Source organism: Monodon monoceros, unplaced genomic scaffold (assembly GCF_005190385.1).
Source record: "Monodon monoceros isolate NGI ecotype Baffin Bay Population unplaced genomic scaffold, NGI_Narwhal_1 Super_Scaffold_1, whole genome shotgun sequence".
In the NCBI taxonomy this organism is placed as follows: Eukaryota; Metazoa; Chordata; class Mammalia; order Artiodactyla; family Monodontidae; genus Monodon; species Monodon monoceros.
This window is the reverse complement of record NW_021703765.1, coordinates 22,458,446-22,477,021: the sequence shown is the minus strand read 5'-3', so window position 1 is coordinate 22,477,021 and position 18,576 is coordinate 22,458,446. Positions and strand designations below refer to the sequence as shown.

The 18,576-nt window shown below is 38.3% G+C and overlaps 1 protein-coding gene across 2 annotated transcripts in view; it reads left to right on the top strand.

Annotated features, from left to right (window-relative positions):
* SMAD4 (SMAD family member 4) overlaps positions 1 to 18,576 on the top strand; it is a 59,283-nt gene that overhangs the window by 4,794 nt on the left and 35,913 nt on the right. For both annotated transcript variants that reach the window (XR_003793988.1, XM_029225660.1), the window contains exons 2-4: positions 13,437 to 13,813; positions 14,684 to 14,858; positions 15,286 to 15,315. Coding sequence is in view for 1 of the 2 variants with exons in the window: in XM_029225660.1 (XP_029081493.1) it covers positions 13,565 to 13,813; positions 14,684 to 14,858; positions 15,286 to 15,315 (454 nt within the window). In the remaining variant the exon portion in view is untranslated. The remainder of the gene's footprint in view (positions 1 to 13,436; positions 13,814 to 14,683; positions 14,859 to 15,285; positions 15,316 to 18,576) is intronic.

Here is an 18,576-nt window from a genome sequence, read left to right as displayed (position 1 = left end):
AAATTAGTTTCATATATTCTTGACATTGCAATTTGTTTCACTATCTTTTTGGTAATTCGTAAAGTGAAGCATGTGGAGTAGCATAGACTACGTCAGTGCTTTGTAAAACTGACAACAACTCAGACTCCCAGGGTGCTTTTTAAAGGTAGGGCCCCACTCAATATATATTTAGTAGGCCTGAGCCTACTGCAGGGGGAAGTCTGATACAGCCCCTTTTGAAAGAATAAGCTAGATGACTTGATAGTCTCCTTCATTTAGAAGGTTTTATGAAATGTATTTTTCAGTTATTAAAATTCATCCTACTTCACAATCTTTTAAAATGGTATTTTCCAAAGTGTGGTCCACGGACTCTTGGGGGTCCCCATGACCCTTATCTTCTAGGGGTTCATGAAATCAAAATTATTCACATAATAAAATTGAGACATTATGTGCCCTTGTACTGTGTTGACATTTGCACTGATGGTAGGGAAGCAGTGGTGGGTAAACTGCTGGCACTTTAGCTTGAGTCAAGGCAGTGGCACCAAACACACGTTAAGCATTTGAAAAAATGCCAGTTTCAGGGGCTTCCCTGGTGGCGCAGTGGTTGAGGGTCCGCCTGCCGATGCGGGGCACGCGGGTTCGTGCCCCAGTCCGGGAAGATCCCACATGCCGCGGAGCGGCTAGGCCTGTGAGCCATGGCCGCTGAGCCTGCGTGACCGGAGCCTGTGCTCTGCGGTGGGAGAGGCCACGACGGTGAGAAGCCCGCGTACCGCAAAAAAAAAAAAAAAAAAGAAAAAATGCCAGTTTCTCTTAAGAATATCCTTGGTGAAGCAGTTTTAATTTTTAAAATATCTACCCTGGTGTGCATGTCTTTTCAGTATTCGGTGTGATTAAATGGAAGTGTGCATAAAGTTCTTCTGCAATCAGCGTACAAGGTTCATCTCTAGGAAAAGCACTTGTTGATTGAGCTGCACACTAAACTATCTGCTTTTTTATTTTTACTTAAAAGAATGACTGATAGGTAAACTGTAGTTACTTAGACTTGGATATTTGGCAGACATTTCCTTGAAAATAAGTGAAGTGAGCCTGCCACTCAAGGAAAATAACTATTTGTTGCCAATGATAAAAATATGATCTTTCAAGTGAAAATTAGATTTTTGGAAAACTAGTATCTGCCACCATGGGCTTGCCAGCTTCCCAGTACTTAAAGATTTTTCTGATGAGATTGGTGATGAGATTTAGCAATGTGATTTTTAAAAATACATTGTGTAAAGAAATGTATCAACATTGGGAAGGTCCGTATAAATCATTGAACCAGTGTTTTTCCAGATGACCAATGCATGATGTTACAAATCATGCATGGGTAGGAGATCCATTCAAAGCACAATATGGACCAATAGCAGAGCCAAGAAGTTCACTGATACAGTTTCAGATTCCACATTGCAGCTAACCTTTAGGAATTGCCATTTGTTGCATTTTGGTGTTGAATGAAAGAAGAATATCCATCATTATCTAAAAGGGCCATTAAAATAGTCTTTTCTTTTCCAATTATCTGTGTGAGGCATATTTTCTTCATAAGCGTTAACCAAAACAACATATCACAATGATTGAATGCAGAAGCAGATATGAGAATTCAGCTGGCTTCTCTTAAGCTGGACGTTAAAGAAATTTGCAAAAATGGAAAACAGTGTCACTCTGAATACTGACTTTTTAAAATTTTTTATTTATTTTATTTTTGGCTGCGTTGGGTCTTTACTGCTGTGCGCGGGCTTTCTCTAGTTGCAGTGAGCGGGAGCTACTCTTCGTTGTGGTGCACGGGCTTCTCATTGCAGTGGCCTCTCCTGTTGCAGAGCACGGGCTCTAGGTGCGCGGGCTTCAGTAGTTGTGGCACGTGAGCTCAGTAGTTGTGGCTCACGTGGGCTCAGTAGTTGTGGCTCACATGGGCTCAGTAGTTGTGGCTCACGGGCTCTAGAGCGCAGGCTCAGTAGTTGTGGTGCACAGGCTTAGTTGCTCCATGGCATGTGGGATCTTCCTGGACCAGGGCTCGAACCCTGTCCCCCGCATTGGCAGGCGGATTCTTAACCACTGTGCCACCAGGGAAGCCCCTGAATACTGACTTTTTTATTTGTTTTAGAAAATAGTTATTTTTCATAAAATTTATTAATATGTAATGGGTTTATTATTTAAAATTAATTTAATAGAGTAAATAAACATTTGTTTAAATTTGTGATATGATAAATATTAATAGATGTAACTCATATAAACAAAGGCTATTTGGAATTCTCAATAATTAAGAATGTAGGTAAGTGGACTGGAGACCAGAGAGTTTGGCAACTGCTATTTTATTTTATTTATTATTTATTTATTATTATTAATATCTTTATTGGAGTATAATTGCTTTACAATGGTGTGTTAGTTTCTGCTTTATAACAAAGTGAATCAGTTATACATATACATATATCCCCGTATCTCTTCCCTCTTGCGTCTCCCTCCCACCCCCCCTCCCTATCCAACCCGTCTAGGGGGTCACAAAACACCGAGCTGATCTCCCTGTGCTATGCGGCTGCTTCCCACTAGCTATCTATTTTACACTTGGTAGTGTATATGTCCATGCCACTCTCTCACTTTGTCCCAGCTTACCCTTTCCCCTCCCCATATCCTCAAGTCCATTCTCTAGTAGGTCTGCATCTTTATTCCCATCTTGCCCTTAGATTCTTCATGACTATTTTTTTTGGTTTTTTAGATTCCATATATATGTGTTAGCATATGGTATTGGTTTTTCTCTTTCTGACTTACTTCACTCTGTATGACAGACTCTAGGTCCCTCCACCTCACTACAAATAACTCAATTTCGTTTCTTTTTATGGCTGAGTAATATTGCATTGTATATATGTGCCACATCTTCTTTATCCATTCATCTGTCGATGGACATTTAGGTTGCTTCCATGTCCTGGCTATTGTAAATAGAGCTGCAGTGAACACTGTGGTACATGACACTTTTTGAATTATGATTTTCTCAGGGTATATACCCAGTAGTGAGATTGCTGGGTCATATGGTAGTTCTATTGTTAGTTTTTAAGGAACCTCCATACTGTTTTCCATAGTGGCTGTATCACTTTACATTCCCAGCAACAGTGCAAGAGGGTTCCCATTTCTCCACACCCTCTCCAGCATTTATTGTTTGTAGATTTTTTGATGATGGCCATTCTGACTGGTGTGAGGTGATACCACATTGTAGTTTTGATTTGCATTTCTCTAATGATTAGTGATGTTGAGCATCCTTTCATGTGTTCATTGGCAATCTGTATATCTTCTTTGGAGAAATGTCTATTTAGGTCTTCTGACCATTTTTGGATTGGGTTGTTTGTTTCTTTGATATTGAGATACATGTAAATTTTGCAGATGAATCCTTTGTCAGTTGCTTCATTTGCAAATATTTTCTCCCACTCTGAGGGTTGTCTTTTCCTCTTGTTCATGGTTTCCTTTGTTGTGAAAAAGCTTTTAGGTTTCATCAGTTCCCATTTGTTTATTTTTGTTTTTATTTCCATTTCTCTAGGAGGTGGGTGAAAAAGGATCTTGCTGTGATTTATGTCATAGAGTGTTCTGCCTATGTTTTCCTCTAAGAGTTTTATAGTGTCTGGCCTTACAATTAGGTCTTTAATCCATTTTGAGTTTATTTTTGTGTATGGTGTAAAGGAGTGTTCTAATTTCATTCTTTTACATGTAGCTGTCCAGTTTTTCCAGCACCACTTATTGAAGAGGCTGTCTTTTCTCCACTGTGTATTCTTTCCTCCTTTATCAAAGACAAGGTGACCATATGTGTGTGGGTTTATCTTGGGGCTTTCTATCCTGTTCCATTGATCTATATTTCTGTTTTTTGTGCCAGTACCATACTGTCTTGATTACTGTAGCTTTGTAGTATAGTCTGAAGTCAGGGAGCCTGACTCTTCCAGCTCCATTTTTCTTTTTCAACATTGCTTTGGCTATTTGGGGTCTCTTGTGTTTCCATACAAATTGTGAATTTGTTTCTTCTAGTTCTGTGAAAAATGCCAGTGGTAGTTTGATAGGGATTGCATTGAATCTATAGATTGCTTTGAGTAGTACAGTCATTTTCACAATGTTGATTCTTCCATTCCAAGAATATGGTATATCTCTCCATCTGTTTGTATCATCTTTATTATTTATTTATTTATTTACATCTTTATTGGAGTATAATTGCTTTACAATGGTGTGTTACTTTCTGCTTTATAACGAAGTGAATCAGTTATACATATGTTCCCATATCTTTTCCCTCTTGTGTCTCCCTCCCTCCCACCCTCCCTATCCCACCCCTCTAGCAACTGCTATTTTAAAGTAACTCATTATCTGTATTATTGAGAAGATTACAGGTTGGTTCCATTGTTTATATATGTGGTTTGTATTATATTGCTGCTGTTTCTGAGAATATTAACTCAGTGTTTTAAAAATTGAAGTATATGGTTGATTTACAATGTCGTGTTAGTTTTAGGTGTGCAGCACAGTGATTCAGATATGTATATATGGATGAGATATATAGATAATATATATATTCTTTTTCAGATTATTTTCCCCTTATAGGTTATTACATAATGTTGAGTGTAGTTCCTTGTGCTATACCGTAGGCCCTTGATTAGCTCAATTTTTGTTCAGTTATATACTGGGAAATATGTAGCAGTCAAGTTAAGTAAAAAGGGAATTCATTGGCTTCGTCTGGAATCAGAGCTGGCCTCAGAGTGCTGGATCCAGCGTCACAAGAAGCCAGTATCATCAGGATTCTATCAAGTTAAGTAAAAAGGGAATTCATTGGCTTCGTCTGGAATCAGAGCTGGCCTCAGAGTGCTGGATCCAGGGTCACAAGAAGCCAGTATCATCAGGATTCTATCTCTTGGCTTTGCTTTGCTTTCTGTTAGTTTACGTCTCAGATAGGTTCCAGACTAACTACTCTCAGCTTCAAGTTCAAGCCCAGCAAAGAGCTCCCCCCCCCCACCTCTGTAGTTCCAACAAAAGTCCTGGAGCTGTGTTATTAGCCTGACTTGGGTCCTCTCCCATCTTTGAAACAGCTAATGTACCTAAGAGGTAGCTCTGGTTAGTCAGGATTGGGATTGTCCCACCTGTCCAGATTGGGAGATTCTCCTTGGGAAATCAGAGTACTGTTATAGAAGGGGAATTATATGCTGGCAGACAAAAAACAGATGTCAACTAGAGGACTTTGTTGATTCTTCTTTTAACAACCTTTAATTTATTCATTCAGAAAAATGTTAATTTTTAAATAAGATTATTTAAGGTGAAATTGCTGTACCAGTATGACATTTAAATCTAATCCCAATGGGTAAACAAGAAGCACATCTCTAAATTTGTCCCTGTAGTTCATCTTAAAAGTTACCACAAGGGGCTTCCCTGGTGGCGCAGTGGTTGAGAGTCCGCCTGCCGATGCAGGGGACACGGGTTCTCGCCCCGGTCCGGGAAGATCCCACATGCCGCGGAGCGGCTGGGCCCGTGAGCCATGGCCGCTGAGCCTGCGCGTCCGGAGCCTGTGCTCCGCAATGGGAGAGGCCCAGGTACAGAAAAAAAAAAAAAAAAAAGTTACCACAAAAAAAAGTTCTTTTTGTTTCTTTGATTGTGTTATTCCCATCTAAGATCTTTATAATCATTAATACCTGCACATGTAATTCTTTATGCTCTTGGAGGTTCTCCTCCAATTGCACTTATTTTGACAAAGCTCAATCTAGGCTGTAACTTGTACTGCACGCAGTTGAACTAATCCTGTGCACCGAACCCTGCCCCCTGCCCCAGCTTGTAAGCCTATGCTTAGAATTTCTTTCTAGTGATACTCTTCACCAGGCCAGGCTATTTTTTTTTTTTTTCCTTGTTAAGCACTCTCAAATATTCCCTTTTTCTTTTTTTTTTTTTTTTTGCGGTACGCGGGCCTCTCACTGCTGTGGCCTCTCCGGTTGCGGAGCACAGGCTCTGGACGCGCAGGCTCAGCGGCCATGGCTCACGGGCCTAGCTGCTTCGCGGCATGTGGGATCCTCCCTGACTGGGGCACGAACCCGCGGCCCCTGCATCGGCAGGCAGACTCTCAACCACTGCGCCACCAGGGAGGCCCAAATATTCCCATATTTGATCCTTGACCAAAGTAGCTATAACTTCTAGAAAATATACCTGTTTGTTTCACATAGTGTAGTCAATAATCCAAAAGTAAACATACATCCAAGAAATAAAAAAATGTCAACATTCATTAAAGTTTATGAATTTCTGTGAGAGCCTCTCAGGTCAGTACTCAGCCTTTTTAATTTTAGAGAGTATTTTAATTATTTTGGCTTTGTAGTCCATGGAGTTGCTTTTAGACCTATGGTCAACTTCAGGTGACAGCTTATGTTTAACAGCAAGACTAGAGACAAAACACAAAATAGGTAGATATAAGAACAAACCTCTGTTCCTTTTGCTGACTTCCTGCCTCCCGTTACCCCATCGCTGTGGGATGGCTTGTTCTATTACAGCGATTTTATCTAATACCTGTGTGTTGGAGACTTTCAAGTAACCTTAACTTCTCTAAAGAGCTCTTCAAACTCAGCATATTTAAAGCTGAATTTGTTACTTAATCTCTTTTAAATCTTTTCTTCTTTCTTTATCATTCTGTTAACCTATCTAGGAAATAGGCCATCTTTTGACTCTCTTCTTTTTACTCCTTATACTTAGTTGACTAAAAAATCTAGTCTGTTCTACCTAGAAACGTCTTACTGGTTCCCCTTTTGTTTCCATTGCCCATGCCCCTAATCTAGGCCCTGTCACTCTTCTGATCACTGTCTCTTGACTGGTTTTCTGTTCCTCTTTGCAAAGCTCTTCTCCATGCTCTCACTGTAGTTTTCTTTCTAATACAGATCTAATGCTGTTATTCCTCCCCCTCTCTACCAGAAACCTGCTCTAGACAAAACATCTGCACTCTTGTCCCTCTGCTTTTTCCTATGATTTTCCTTCAGCCTGGGAAATTCTTATTCACATGTGGTAGTTGTAAGCACTCTCCCGTCCATATTCTGATGGCGCTCTTCTGGCACGTGGTTAATATTTACTTCTCTGTGTCCCTCCCCCACCTTGAAATTAGGCATGGTCCTGGGTTCTCAGCTTGGGCACTAGTGACATTTGGGGCCAGATCATCCTTTGTTGGAGGGGCTGTCCTGTGTGTTGTAGGATGTTTAGCAGCAGCCCTGGCCTCCACCCACTAGATACCGGTGTACTGCTCTGCCTTCCACCTCCCCCTTCCAGTTGTGGCAGTCAGCATTGTCTCTAGACATTGCCAAATGTCCCTGGAGGGACAGAGTTGCCCTGGTTGAGAACCACTGGCATGGCCGTGTGACTTGGTCCATCCATTGTGAACAGAAGTGATAGTCAACGTTTAAAAGCCAGTGCATGAGTTAGCTATCTTTTCCCCTGCCATTTAAGGACATATGTAGAAATGGAGACTTTGTTAGCCTAATCCATGAGAGATGACAATGAGCAGTGATGGACAGTGCTGTTATGGGCATGTATCTGTGATTGACATATAGCTTATGCAGAAAACAAACCTTTGTTTTAGGCTACTGATATTTGGGAGTTGGTTGTCACTGTGACATAGACTAGCTTAGCCTGACTGTTACATCATGCTAAGACTTAGCTTACCTGTGGATTTTCCATGCATTCCTATTTCCAGATCACTTTAATTCCTACCGCTTTTAGGCATCTGTTACTTAGTGTAATGATATGTTGGATCGTCTGGATCAGTGGTTCTCAGTGGAGTAAGTACTGCTTCTTTAAGAGATGTTGTGGAAGTTAATGGGAGGGGCTTTGGTGGGGGGGGGCGGCTAGGGATGCCATCCTGCACGTGAGAGACTGAAGAATTTTTTGCATACCACAACACTTTTAAATGCCCAGAATATTCATGTAGGAGGAAAACGTATAATTAGCCTAGAACCTAACTCCATGTTAATATATATTCAGTTTTTGGGAAATAAGTTTCTCTTAATTCATTTCTTTTTTTGTTTGTTTTTTATTTTTTTTAATTATTATTATTTCTTTATTTTATTTTATTTTTTTGCGGTACGCGGGCCTCTCACTGTTGTGGCCCCTCCCGTTGCAGAGCACAGGCTCTGGACGCGCAGGCTCAGCGGCCGTGGCTCACGGGCCCAGCCGGTCCGTGGCATGTGGGATCTTCCCGGACCGGGGCACGAACCCGTGTCCCCTGCATCGGCAGGCAGACTCTCAACCACTGCGCCACCAGGGAAGCCCTGTTTGTTTTTTAAATTAATTTTTATTGGAGTATAGGTGATTTACAATGTTGTATTAGTTTCTTCTGTACAGCAAAGTGAATCAGTTATACATATACATATATCCACTCTTTTTTAGATTCTTTTCCCATATAGGTCATTACAGAGTACTGAATAGAGTTTCCTGTGCTATACAGTAGGTTCTTATTAGTTATCTATTTTATATATGTATAGTAGTGTGTACATGTCAATCCCATTAATTCAGTTTAATTGAAGTTTTTTTGTTTGGAACTTTATTGACAGTTAACTATTTTGGAAAATCCACCTCACCAACTGCAATGCCATTGTGCCAAAACAACACACCTGTCTTGGAAGGTCTGAATTTGTAGTTGTCATGTTTATGGTGATTTACTATATCAGTTCAGGCATCCAACCTCTTTATTATACTTTCTGATTTTGTTGATATGCCTGAGCATTTTTATTGAAATACACACTTCATTATATATTAATCTTTTCCCCCTTTATATTATAATTAGGGCATTGTTAAAATTTTTAAAAAGCGTAAATAGGTTAGAACTTTGTTTCCGGAGAGCTAATGGGGTGATATAAATTATTTGTTATAAAAATGGGGTGGGGCTTCCCTGGTGGCGCAGTGGTTGAGAGTCCACCTGCCGATTCAGGGGACGCGGGTTCGTGCCTCGGTCCGGGAAGATCCCGCGTGCCACGGAGCGGCTGGGCCCGTGAGCCATGGCCGCTGAGCCTGCATGTCCGGAGCCTGTGCTCCGCAACGGGAGAGGCCACAACAGTGAGAGGCCCTCGTACCGCAAAAAAAAAAAAAAAAAGGTATTCTCAAAAGCAGGGGTCCCCAACCCCCTGGGCCGCACAGCAGGAGGTAAGTGGCAGGTGAGGGTGGGTAGCTTCATCTGCCGCTCTCCATCGCCTCTCCATCGCTCGCATTACAGCCTGAACCATTCCCTCCCCTCCCCCGTGCATGGAAAAATTGTTTTCCACGAAACCGGTCCCTGGTGCCAAAAAGGTTGGGGAGGGCTGCTGGGTAGAGTTGAGAACCACTTTCTGATTATGTGCTACTTGTTTTTTTATCTGTAGTGCTTTGCTCCTAGCGGATACAGTGTTTGCTGAATTGGCCAATTTATGGTCCCCAGATTGCTTTTATATCCTGTTGCATTTGATCACCATAGCCAGCCTATAAACTTGGCAAGGCAGATATTGTTTCCATTTTATAGATAAGAGAATTGAAAGAGATGTTAACTTGCGTAATCATGCTGCTAGAGCTTTGATTAGAATATATAATTTTGTTTATACCAGTCCAGTGCCCTTGTCTACTATCATTCCATACCACTCTTTACAAAATTATAATCTAGAGCTATTTAATGTAGAACAACACCTATATACCCCTGCGGGTATTATTTTTTATACAAGGAACTTTTTTTTTATTATTATTACAAGGAACTTTTAAATTATGTTTCAGACACTTGTGGTCATAGGAATATTTCCACTAGTGTTCAAAGAAATGTGCAATTAAAACAGTTTCTGAGAAACTGTTAGGGCCAAAAATAGCTTAAATTTTAGAGATGATAACATCCAACAGGGAGATTGTGATGAAATAGTTACAAACACTTTAATTACATTATAAATTGGAACAAATCTTTTGGAATATAATATCAGAAAATGATTTCAACGACATAAGCATTTGCATTCTTCAAAATTTGTTGCAAGGAAATGACACCAAATAAAAAAGCTGTAGTCAACTTGCAAGCATTTGCCTGGTATATGAAAGGAACTGTGCACTGTACTAGGAATTTTTAAGATGGGAAGGTGTTGCTGTTTTCTTCTAAACTTACAGCAACAGGGTGTGAAACAAATACATAATCAAACAACTATAATATAATGTGTTGTAATTGGGGTGTGTTTTTAATTTGATGGAGGCATCAGGTAATATACTAGGGTACACAGTAAACACACCAGGGAAGTAATTCTCCTTCAGGATTGTGGGGAGAGGAGACTGTGTTAGGGGAAACTCTTGGAGAAATTGAGACATTTAAGCTGCACTTTGAAGAATGGCTAGGACTTCACCAAGTAGATAAAATAGGACTGGATATTTTAGGCAAAAGAAATAGCCTGAGCATGAATCTGAAAGCACGTGCAGAAATGCATTCATTTAACAATAAGAAACGGTTATATGTCCTAGGAATTGGGCATACAATGATGACTAAGACGAGTACAGTCCCTGTCCCTGAAAGCTTTTGAAGTCTAGAAATTATAATTTTGAGGTTGGCATTCTGAGATTTCAAACTGGTGATTCTCTTGGGCCAGATGTGAGTTGAAGGTGTGTTTGGTTTGGCATACACAGTGGTTGCTCTTTCTCCTTCCTTCCTTCCCTTTCCCTACAGGTGTGTTGCCAATACTTATTTCTGACATATAAATAGGCATTGAAGATGTGGCAGCTCAAATGCCACTTCTGCCGGAAGTGAGTAGCAGCTATTCACTTTATTTATTTGGCTGTGCCGGGTCTTAGTTGTGGCATTCGGGATCTTTTTTAGTTGTGGCATGTGGGATCTAGTTCCCCTGACCAGGAATTGAACCCGGGCCCCCTGCATTGATTTTTTTGGTCAAATTTTCTTTGACAAATTTTAATAGGAGAAAATGCAGAAAAATACATAATGTGTTTTAGGAAAATCTCTTTTTAAAACAATTAAAATAAACATTTTAGTATTCAGAGAGTAGCTGCTTTTTACTAAACATTAATATAGATTTTTCACTTTGTATGCTCTCCTTTTAATCCGTGTTCAGAGAGAATTTAAGTAACTTAATTTGTCCCACTACTTAGTGTGAGAGCTGGGATTCTAATCCAGATCTCTAACTCTAAAACCTACCAGGCAGGCAATCTTTGGTTATCTGGAAAGTGTACCCTCAGCATGTGGGCAAGTGGTTAAGTATTCAAAGGTATAAGAAAAACTGCTTTTTCTCTGCCTAGGGCAGGCATTTATGTAAAACAGATAACAATAGAGGGGAACACATGTTAAATAGCAAGTGATATAAATTTAAAGGAAGCCCAAAACTACAGCAGTGTCTGGTAGAATAGAAATTGATAGAAATGACTAAGATAAAGAATCATGTAACTTTGTGAGAGAATGTAGGTACGTAGTCAAAGAAAGAGGTAGGGCAAAGATGATTTACCAAGCTTTCCAACGCTGGGTAATTGAGTGGAGTTTAAGCTGTACAAGTAAAGGCCGTCAGAAGAGGAACAGGTTTTGGTAGGGACTGATGAGTTAGTTTTATTAATTTGGTCGTGGAGGGTAGGCTTTTAAAATTCAAGTAAATAGCCGAAGAAAATAAAAGCAAAATAAGCATGGAATGCAACACCATCAACAAACAAATGAAAAACAACCTGGCATAAGTACAGCCTCCACTCCTGCTTTATCTCGTTTATTCTTAGGCTGATGGCCTTTTCTTATTCCATGTGAGATTTTGAGGTTAGATAAGTTAGTTTGTGTTATGAATGTTGAATGGATTTTTAATTAATATTCATTTTCTATATTTTAATTTTTTTGAAAATAATTTACCCTGTTGCTTTTATGGGTAAAATCTTTTGAGGAATTTAGTGGTCTCTCTTTTTTAAAAATAATAACTTTATTGCTATATAATTCACATACTATAAAATTCACTCTTTTAGAGTGTATGATTTGATGGTTTTCACTATAGTGACAGAGTTGTACAACCATCCATTTTTAGAACATTTTCATCACTCCCAAAAGAAACTCCATGCCCATTAGCAGTCACTCCTCCTCCCCCCCACCAGCCTTTGGCAACCACTAATTTACTTTTTGTTTTGGTCATTTGCCTGTTCTGAATATTTTATATAAATGGGATTATACAACACGTGGCCTTTTGTGACTGGCTTCTTTCACCTAACATGTTTTCCAGGTTCATCCATGTTGAAGCAAATATCAGTACTTCATTTTTATGACTGGATAGTATTGCATTGTATAGACATACTCATTTATACATCCGTCAGTTGAGGGGCATTTGGGTTATATTTACTTTTTGGCTATTATAAGAGACTGCTGTGAACATAGGTTTCTGGTAATTTTGGATGGAATTACTAAGGGTGGGATTGCTGGGTTATATGGTAACTCGGTGTTTAACATTTTGAGGAATTGTCAGACTACTTTCCAAGGTGGCTGTACCATTTTGCAGTCCAACCAGAAACATATGAGGGTTCCATTCTCTCCACTTTCTGGCCAATACTTCTTTTAAAAAAAAATATTTATTTATTGGCTGTGTTGGGTCTTAGTTGCGGCACGTGGGATCTTTCGTTGCAGTGAGTGGGCTTTTCGTTGTGGCATGCAGGCTTCTCTCTAGCTGTGACGCGGGCTCCAGAGCGTGTGGTCTCTGTAGTTGTGGCACTTGAGCTCTCTAGTTGTGGCATGCATGCTTAGTTGCCCTGCAGCATGTGGGATCTTGGTTCCCCGACCAGGGATTGAACCGGTGTCCCCTGCATTGCAAGACGGATTCTTAACCACTGGACCACTAGGGAAGTCCCTCGCCAATACTTTTTGTCTATTCTTTTGATTTATCCAACCTAGTGGATGTGAAGTGGTATCTCTTTGTAGTTTCTATTTGCAATTCAGTAATGACTAATGATACTGAGTACCTTTCATGTGCTTATTGGCCATTCTTCTTTGGAGAAATGAGTATTAGAATCCTTTGCCCATTTAAAAATTATTCATCTTTTTATTGTTGTCAGTGGTCTGTTATAACAAAGTTGTGTGTTGTTAACTGATAAACAGTATTTGGTACCAGATGATGGTGAATTTTTCATGTGCAGTGATAGACTTAGGTTTAGCTAGTTGTTGATCAAGAATATTTTAAAGTGCTGGTCTTCATAAGTAATCTTTTTAAGAAGTTGTGTTAAGATTTTACTTTAGGGTGTAGTACAGTCGACAGGACTTGATTGAACATACTTCTATAATAATGAGAAGGCCTAACTTTAACATTTTGGGAATGTCAAAAACAGCAACATTTTAATTAAGTCATTTAAAATGCTAAGCACCACATTTTAATTACGTCCATTCAGTCTTTGACTTAACTGGAGCAATTCCATCTTTTCCCGAGAAATTGAATCTAGTTTGTGAAATGTGTTCTAATATCTGTCTCTCTCTTTTTTTTTTTTTTTAGGTTATCCTGAATACCACATGTCTAATAATTTTCATTGCAACGTTAGCCGTTGTTTTTCACTGCCTCCAAAAGATCAAAATTGCTCCGGAAATTGGAAACGTATTTGATTTAAAAGAAATAACTAACAAATGGACAATATGTCTATTACGAATACACCAACAAGTAATGATGCCTGTCTGAGCATTGTACATAGTTTGATGTGCCATAGACAAGGTGGAGAGAGTGAAACATTTGCAAAAAGAGCAATTGAAAGTTTGGTAAAGAAACTGAAGGAGAAAAAAGATGAATTGGATTCTTTAATAACAGCTATAACTACAAATGGAGCTCACCCTAGCAAATGTGTTACCATACAGAGAACATTGGATGGAAGGCTTCAGGTTAGTCTTGTTCTAGAGGCTTTTCTGTATCTTCGGTAGTGGCAGATTTTTACAAATTCTTTTTTCCTCTTAAGTTACTATGGGAAATGTAATGCTTGCTCCGTCTCTTTAGATATCATAGTACATCCTGTACCAGTACATATTATGGGAATATATGGAAGAATGTATCTTTCATACAACAGAGATATAGCTTAAAAGTTTTTAAATGTTTTGACTAAAAAAAAATGTTCTGTGTAGAAAATTTGGAAAATAAAAATAAAAATCAGAAGAAAAGCCACATCTTTAGTAACTTGGTATTCATCCTTGTATCTTTTTTTTTGGTATTATATGCACATTTAAAAAACTGAGTTACACTCAGTTCTTTTATAATTTAGAAATCTGATATTGTATGTTTGGTACTTTTCATATGAAAAACAATCCAAGAATTCAAGCATACTTTTAACACTTGCGGGGTTAAAAACTTATATTTACAAATTTTCTTTACCTTTTATTTTCACTGATCAGATTTTTCATATAGAACTACATAATACATCTCCTGTATTTAATAGTTTTAAAGAAACATATAGAAAGCTTATATTGTTTTATTTAAAATTTTTATTTCTAGATTTTAGGCATGGTTTCTTCTTCAAACTCGTACTTTTTTTTGCATTTTTAAAACCTGAGCATAAGCCTTGAAATCATACCTACGTTTATTGCTTTGTGACCATGGCCAAGTAAGTTATTTTGAGCTTTAGTTTTTCTCATTTAAGAAGTGGGGATTATAATACTGACTCTGCAGGACTGTAAGGATTAAATGAGAACATATAAAGTGCCTTGTATAACGTGTGCTGTATAACTGATGCTCAATAAATGTTCATTTATTTTTCTTAGGTGGCTGGTCGGAAAGGATTTCCTCATGTGATCTATGCCCGTCTCTGGAGGTGGCCTGATCTTCACAAAAACGAATTAAAACATGTTAAATATTGTCAGTATGCATTTGACTTAAAATGTGATAGTGTCTGTGTGAATCCATATCACTATGAACGAGTTGTATCACCTGGAATTGGTAAGTAGACTTTGCTGTTATGCTTAGAAGCACAAAGGGAAAAGATCTCAATAGTGTTTTAATTTTTCTAAGTTAAATTACAGATTTGGAGATAGCCCAGGACTTCAACTAAGGTTAAAGAATCAGACATTTTTAATGAAATACAAATACTTAAATTTGAATTCAGAACAAACTTGTATTTTGACTGCTAAAACTAAGTATGCATAGTTGATATTTTGCCCACTTAGAACATTGTTTTTGAAAAATAAGATGGAAAGCATTTATGCATTGTTAGATAGCATTTATACTACTATTCTTGAATTGAAATTGTTCATGGAATTTTTGAATCCCTGGCTTAAATTTACGTTATGTTATTTTAAATATAATGGAAATTATTTTCATGCTAATGATTAATGTTTTATTTTCTTTTCTCCTTTAAAAATTTAAGATCTCTCAGGATTAACACTGCAGAGTAATGGTAGGTAATTCGTTTCTTGTAACTTTCTCTTTTCTTTTACCCCATCCCCTTTATTCTTTATTGACCCAGAACTAGTTTGTGTGGGTGCTGGTAACATTGACAAGAAAAAAACTTACTGCTTTGGAAATGTAGATTTTGGGGGGGCATTCATCAGCATTTAAAACTGGATTTAAATAGGCTGTTGGCTCTTTGGCTTTGAACTGCTGTTTATGACCGAAAGTAGTCTAAAAAATATGATAGGGGAACATAAAACATACAAAAGAAGAATAGTTTTTGAATTGGTAAAAACTGGCTATTTTGGAAGAAAATCTCACAGAGCCAGTTTATTTTTTTATTTTTTTGAAAATCCTCAAAGTATTTATTTTAATTTAAATGGGTATAAATAACCTCTGATGATTTAGAATCATGTGTAATATAGTTTAAAAACACCAAAATTGTCATTTTTCTTCATTTCAGCCCAACTTATTTTTATGAATGGTAATTTTATGAAGGACTTAAAACTGTGTACTATATTAATTTTTTTCAGTCTTGTTACATTTTGAGTAAATAAAACAAGGCTACTTTAAAGTATCTGCCAATCACAGATGTTCTAATCCTATTTTTAAAAGGAAAGAGTGTTTTGAGGTGGGGAAATGTAACATATGGGAGGTGTTTTTTGTGTGTAATATTTGAGAACAGAGGTCTGTTAAAACTTTAGCTCTGTTTCTTGGAACATGTTAATGAACTGAAATTTCTGTAAGAACTAATTAATTTGCAGAGAAATTCTGATAAAAGAGCCACTGTCATCTTAGTAAGGTGTGCCATTGTTTTGAAGGCAAATTAGTGGCTCAGCACCTCTTTTGTTGCAGAATCTTAAGAGATGGGTCAGAAATATCTGACATTAAAATTTAGGAAGAGCATGGAAGTCTACTTGTTTTTATTCTCCACTTCTCTTCCATGTCAGTAATAATAAAGGAAGACTCTAGTGCCTTTTCATACTTGTTAAGGGCTAGTTGGTTTCTGAGAACAGTGGGCTGATAAGGGAAGCTGTTGTGGTGGTCTGAGAAGGGTAGCTTTAAGATTGATTGGGTAAAACCCAGTCTCTTCACCACACAGACGTTGATATCATATCACCTCTTTTTGAAAGTAAACACCCTTCAGATTTTCACCATTCTTCATCTATGTTTTTGGAGAATGAAAGCTTTTAGCTCAGTGGGTGTTAGGGGTTGGGCAGCTGTAGTGATAACTATATCAGAATCTTCCTAGGGGCGTGGTTGTGAGGAGATCTGATTCTGAAGACTCATTACACTGCTTCCTGTCCTAAAATACTGCTGTTAGGAGTACTTGTTATTGATGGGCTTGTGTGGGTTGATAGCCCCTTTTAGTTGCTCTAGCCCTATATTCAGCCTTATGGATCCCCCTAGTGGTGGCTGTGTAAAGGCTGGCTTCAGTGACTTCTTTCCTCAGAAAACAACAGGTGTTTCTCACAGGGCCTTTTAGATTTGGACAAAGATAAGGCCAGGTAGTTAAAAGTTAAGCAAATGGGATAATTCCTTCACTTTTGAGTTGGGATCTTGGTGGTAATCATTTCCAGCCTGTCTAATCTCTCTCGTGAAACTTTCCATGACCACATTGACTTGTGTGTTGATTTTAACAAATATTTAATGAGCATGTATTGCCTGGTACTGTGTTAGGTTCCAGGGATGATAAGATAAATAAGGTATGTTTTTTCCCCTTGAGGGAGCTCATAGTCTAGTGGAGGAAAGAAAAGGTAAATAAGACAGTGACAGTACCATCAGACAAGCTGTGACCTGCTTGCTGGTGGTAATAAAGAACAGAGACCTAGGATGAGCTCAGTGTCTTCAGCTTTTCTGTGTGCTATGTGTTCTTTACTCCTCACAGAACATTTTACAATCTCTATATACACGTATGTCTGCTCTAAGGGTATGGTTAAATCATAATAGCTAACACTTTCTAAGTATTTATTTTGTGTCAAAATAATTTACAAATATTGTGTCATCATTCTCATAATACTCCTACATGGTAGATGGCATTATTTACATTTTATCAGATGTAGAGACTGGTGCCTGGAGAGGTCAAGGAACTTGCCCAAGATTAGACAGCTAGGAGGGGCTGGAGTAATGTGTGCTCACTATTAGATATTTAAACAATAGAAAAATATCATAAAAGACTGTAGGCTCTGTGAGGGCAGTGATCTTTCTTTTGTTTACTGTTGTATCCCAAGTGCTAGAACAGTACCTGGAACATAGGTGCTCAATAAATATTTTTTCAGTGAATTAATTTGTTGAATGCTAGTCCATAAAGAGAAATACTTAGTAGTTTGGTGTCTGTTTCCTGGACTTTAAAAATATATACTATATTTTTTTTCAATCTTATTTTTTTGAATAGGCAATACATGGTCCATAAATCAAAATACTATAAAAAGGTATACAGTGAAAAGAAGTGCTCCCACCCCTGTCCCCATTCCCCCCTACCTCAGGTAATCACTTTTTTTAGTTTCTGGTGTTTCCTTCCAGGGTTTCTTTGTGCAAAAATACATGTATTATTTCCCTTCTTTCTTACACAAAAAGCGTATTGTGCACTGTACTGGACCTTGCTTTTTCACTTATATGATTTTTTAAACATGAGTATGATCATAGTGTACAGTGGTGTTTTATAACCTACCTTTTTTCTCTTGGCAAAAGTATATTGCAGACATCTATCCTTGTTGATAGCCAGTTTTACCTAAGAAACTTATGTTTTAAGTTATTTGATTAAAGAGACCTGTAGACTGGTAGAAGTCCCAAACTTACACTTGGGAAGGTTTAACCAACATATTAGGCAAGAAAAAGTTATGAGGCATAACTGTTTAAAAGCAGGATTCAGCTGTTATTTTCAAATCTTTTTTTTTTTTTTGAGGGGTGTGCTGCGTCATGTGGCTTGTGGGATCTTAGTTCCCGACCAGGGATTGATTGAACCCGGGCCACAGCAGTGAAAGCACCGAGTCCTAACCACTGGACCACCAGGGAATGCCCAGAATTCAGTTGTTATGATTGCCCATTAAGCCAAAACGTCAACTGAAAAGCAGAAATAATGAGTATCAAGTTGACCAGCTATATCCTCAAATCAGTAACTTTCTCCTTATGTACTAGCAATACTGTTATCTTGGTCAAAAGATCCCAGTCGCTATAAACAGCAAAGAACCCTAAAATTTCCAAGAATCCCTAGCGATGTCAGGATCTATGTGCAGAAAATCATAAGACTTTGTTGAAGAGTATATAT